The sequence below is a fragment of the Nestor notabilis genome, unplaced genomic scaffold (genome assembly GCF_000696875.1).
Source record: "Nestor notabilis isolate BGI_N333 unplaced genomic scaffold, ASM69687v1 scaffold22037, whole genome shotgun sequence".
In the NCBI taxonomy this organism is placed as follows: domain Eukaryota; kingdom Metazoa; phylum Chordata; class Aves; order Psittaciformes; family Psittacidae; genus Nestor; species Nestor notabilis.
The window spans coordinates 1-3521 of record NW_009938147.1 but is presented as its reverse complement, the minus strand read 5'-3'; the positions used below and the strand labels follow the sequence as shown (position 1 = coordinate 3521).

The window sequence follows — 3521 nt, the reverse complement described above, 5'->3', positions numbered from 1 at the left end:
CATTCCTGGTTATCTGCTGAGCTGCTTCTGCTCCTTGCTTTTGAGTGAACTGATGAGGCTCGTTTCTGCTCCCTTCAGCAAGGTGAAACCGTGTCAGATGTGAGAACCTTATCAAACGCCTCAACAGTGGACAACATCAGATCCATCTTTGGGAATGCTGTTAGCAGGTGTGTTGATGTCCTGGTTCCTTCTGACGTTTTCTGGTAAATCACAGAATCCCAGAGTGGAATACGGATCTCCTTCTTCCCCTTTCTCTCTTGAAGAACACGGGCTGGGCTAACTTCTGCCTTCTCCAAGGTGAATTGCAGAGAAGAGGGGGTGTTGCAGTACCAGAGCTCTCCCTTGTCTTGCAGAGTGTGGGACGTTCCTTCAGTATATCAGAAGGAAAGAGGGGGGTTGCAAAGTTGTTCCTCTGATGCACCAAAAGAGAACCATTTGCTTTAGCTTTCTGTGTGCTCATTTAAAAAGAGCAAGCTGTACCTGTGTTCTCTGCAAGCTCCTGGCCTCTTCCATGCCAGGAAAATCTTCATCTTACCCGTTCTCACTACAGTGCTCTCTGATGTGTTCTGAAGTTCCCTCAGATTTGCTTTTCTGGATTCCTATGGTTTGCCGTGTTGACAAAAGCTGCATTAGCTGAGGCTGAGCAAACAAGGCAAAGCATTTTAAAACAAATACATCTTCAAACGTGATTGGTTTTATCTACCACTTGAGGGAGAATTCTCATTATAAGACATTCAGCTGTGAAGGATCCATTGAATGGACTTGTAGAATGGATTTGTCCCATGAAGACAGGGGTGTCAGTTTGATTCACTTACTCAAGTCGCACTTTAGATAGGGAATGTAACTCCTAATACAGGGAAACACTGTTATGAGACAGCAAACTAGAGAGGCTGTTTAGTGACAAGGTTTGAGGTGTTTGTGTTTCTCTCTTATGTGTTTGGTTTTTGTCTACTGCTAATGCTTGTTTGATACAGGTTTTCCTTTGTACACTTCCATATAAATTGTCCATTTCAATGTGAATGTTTGGATCAAATGCTTTCAAGCAGCACTTTTATTTCAGTGGTTTAAGATGGTGTTGAGCCTGGCTTGCTGTTTGGAATTACAAAATGAACACAGCTAAAACGGGCCCTCAGTAGCTACTGAGGTTGAACTGGAAAGAAGGAGCCTGTAAGCCTTCTCCCTGCCAGGTTCTGAAGCTGCCCCAATGCCTTGCTAGGAGCTGTGCTCACAACCTGCCAGAGAGCATTTCCTTGGCCAACGAGGCATGAAAATCATGACGACTAATATGAAAATGATTTTGTGGCTCAGCAATGAACGTCTGAGCTCAAATCATTCCTGAGGGATTCATGGTACAGCTGTGAGATGAACACAGATCAGAGTATTGCTGCTCGTGAGCACTGCTTGAAGCGCGCCTCAGCAGAACTCATGTTTTGTGTGTGTCTCTGTGAACAGGGAACTGATCGAAGTGGACTGTGAGGATGCGAGCCTGGCCTTTAAAATGAAAGGCTACATCACAAATGCAAACTACTCTGTGAAGAAATGTGTATTTCTGCTCTTCATAAACCGTGAGTTTGAAAGAAAAAGGCAGTGTTTTGGACATTCACGGGTTGCTCAGGTAATCGTCATCAGAACAAAACTTCCTGAAGAGCTGCAGAGTGTATGAGCCTTCCTGAAAACACGCAGGAATAAGGTCCACAGTTCATCGTGGATCTGAAGGTGGTTCTCTGTTTGTAGTGTGCATCATGCTTTGCACTGTGGTTAGCGGGAAGCAGCTCAGGCTGGGCCTAAAGACACCGAAGCTTGTGGAGTATCAAGGTTGTGACTGTCCCCTGCCAGCTCACATAAGGTGGTCTCTCCATTCTGTAGCCGTGTTGGCATGGGGGGCAGCAAACCTTGGCTGCGTGAAGGAACGAAAAGGGAGTCTGGTTATTTTAGGCTTTGTGGAAAAAACTACTTCTACGCATGAAGCATCCCGAGCAGACAGTGCCTGTTCCTGGGTTTAGATGAGGAATAAGTAGGTCCTGGGGAAAACCTGAGGTAGTGGGTGCCCTGTGAAGACAGGCAGCGTGAAGCTGGTGGGGTGGAGGAGCAGTGGGGTGCTGTGTGTCCATGGGGCTCCTCACAGCAGGGCTTGGTGTGTGTTTCAGACCGCCTGGTGGAGTCGGCCGCTCTGCGGAAAGCCGTTGAGACTGTCTATGCTGCTTACCTGCCAAAAGGCACTCATCCCTTCCTGTACTTAAGGTAGAGTAACACGAAGAAGTAGCCTTTTCATACCACTTTGTAGGACATAGCTGGGGTGATCCGGTTTAGAAGGGCATCTGTGACCCTGATAGTAGTGTTAAGCATTGCACTGAGGTAATTAATTGCCAGACAGGAGATAATTAAATCACATTAAAGGAATCTTAAGAAGACAGGCCTTGTTCTCAGAAGTAGTCAGTGACTGTAATTTCAGGTTAAGTCCCTTTATATTAAATCACGAGACACTGCAAGCAAAAGAGACTTCCGAAACCTCTCTTTAGTCACAGTACCCTGGAGAGGTTGGTCTGAGCTTCCTCACGGAAGCTGATTCAGTGGGTTTGGAAGAGAGTTCTGCAGATTAATTGTCAATACACAAACAAATCTGACCACAGTGTAACTTCAGGGGGGTTTCAGGACCATTTGACATCTGTGTGATGAAGTAACAGCCCCAAGCCTGACACCCATTGTACCGAACCACGTTGTGCCCTCTCCGATTAGATTAACTTCTTTTCCAATGTTTTTCCAGCCTGGAAATAGCCCCCCAGAATGTAGATGTGAACGTGCACCCTACAAAACACGAGGTCCATTTCCTTCATGAAGACAGTATTTTAGAGCGTGTACAGCAGCACATCGAGAGCAAGTTACTGGGCTCCAATTCCTCAAGGATGTACTTCACTCAGGTGGGAGCACGTCTGGAGCGACCGTGGCTCTGCATGGTTTTAGCTGTGGTGGATACGTTTGCTCTGTTGAATAGCACAATCGGTGCAGCCTTGTAGTGGTAGCTTAAGGTCTTTGCTCTGTGTCTCAGGGACTGAATTGCTTTAATAAGCCAATGCTGATGTGGCAAAGGAGAGAAAAAGTGTCCGAAACTCCTGTGGGTACCTTCCTGTCAGGTGTCTGATCAGTCGTTTTGGTTTTACAAGTGGATTAGCCTTGGTACGTGGTAAACCTCCTCCTTTCCTGCCCTGGTTCCGGTGCAAGATGTGACTGAGGAAACTGTTCCATGTACTGGACAACACTTTGGGCTTAATCAAACCGGAGAAGAATCAGGAAGATTCCCCAATCTCTCTTCATGCAGAGCATAGTATAAGAATTACAACTATTTAAAAACACCAATTTCCTCGTGACTTTTGACATTTTGAGGCAAAGGAATGCCAACTAACCATTTTGTTAACTGCCAAGACAGCGGCATTCCCGGTGTGTGGATAGCATGTGCAGAGCTGATGGCCTGTTCCAGCAGCTGACACTGGGGAGGGGGTGTCCTGGGTTCAGCTACAGCAGTC

The 3521-nt window shown here is 46.5% G+C and overlaps 1 protein-coding gene across 1 annotated transcript in view; it reads left to right on the top strand.

Moving 5' to 3' along the window:
* LOC104409351 (DNA mismatch repair protein Mlh1) overlaps window positions 1–2918 on the top strand; it is a gene marked incomplete at both ends in the record, with an annotated part of 7767 nt that extends 4849 nt beyond the window's left edge. Inside the window, 4 exons of the mRNA XM_010019189.1 lie at window positions 79–167; window positions 1453–1565; window positions 2148–2241; window positions 2765–2918. Of these exons, the coding sequence (XP_010017491.1) occupies window positions 79–167; window positions 1453–1565; window positions 2148–2241; window positions 2765–2918 (450 nt within the window). The remainder of the gene's footprint in view (window positions 1–78; window positions 168–1452; window positions 1566–2147; window positions 2242–2764) is intronic.
* Window positions 2919–3521: the final 603 nt, after the last annotated feature.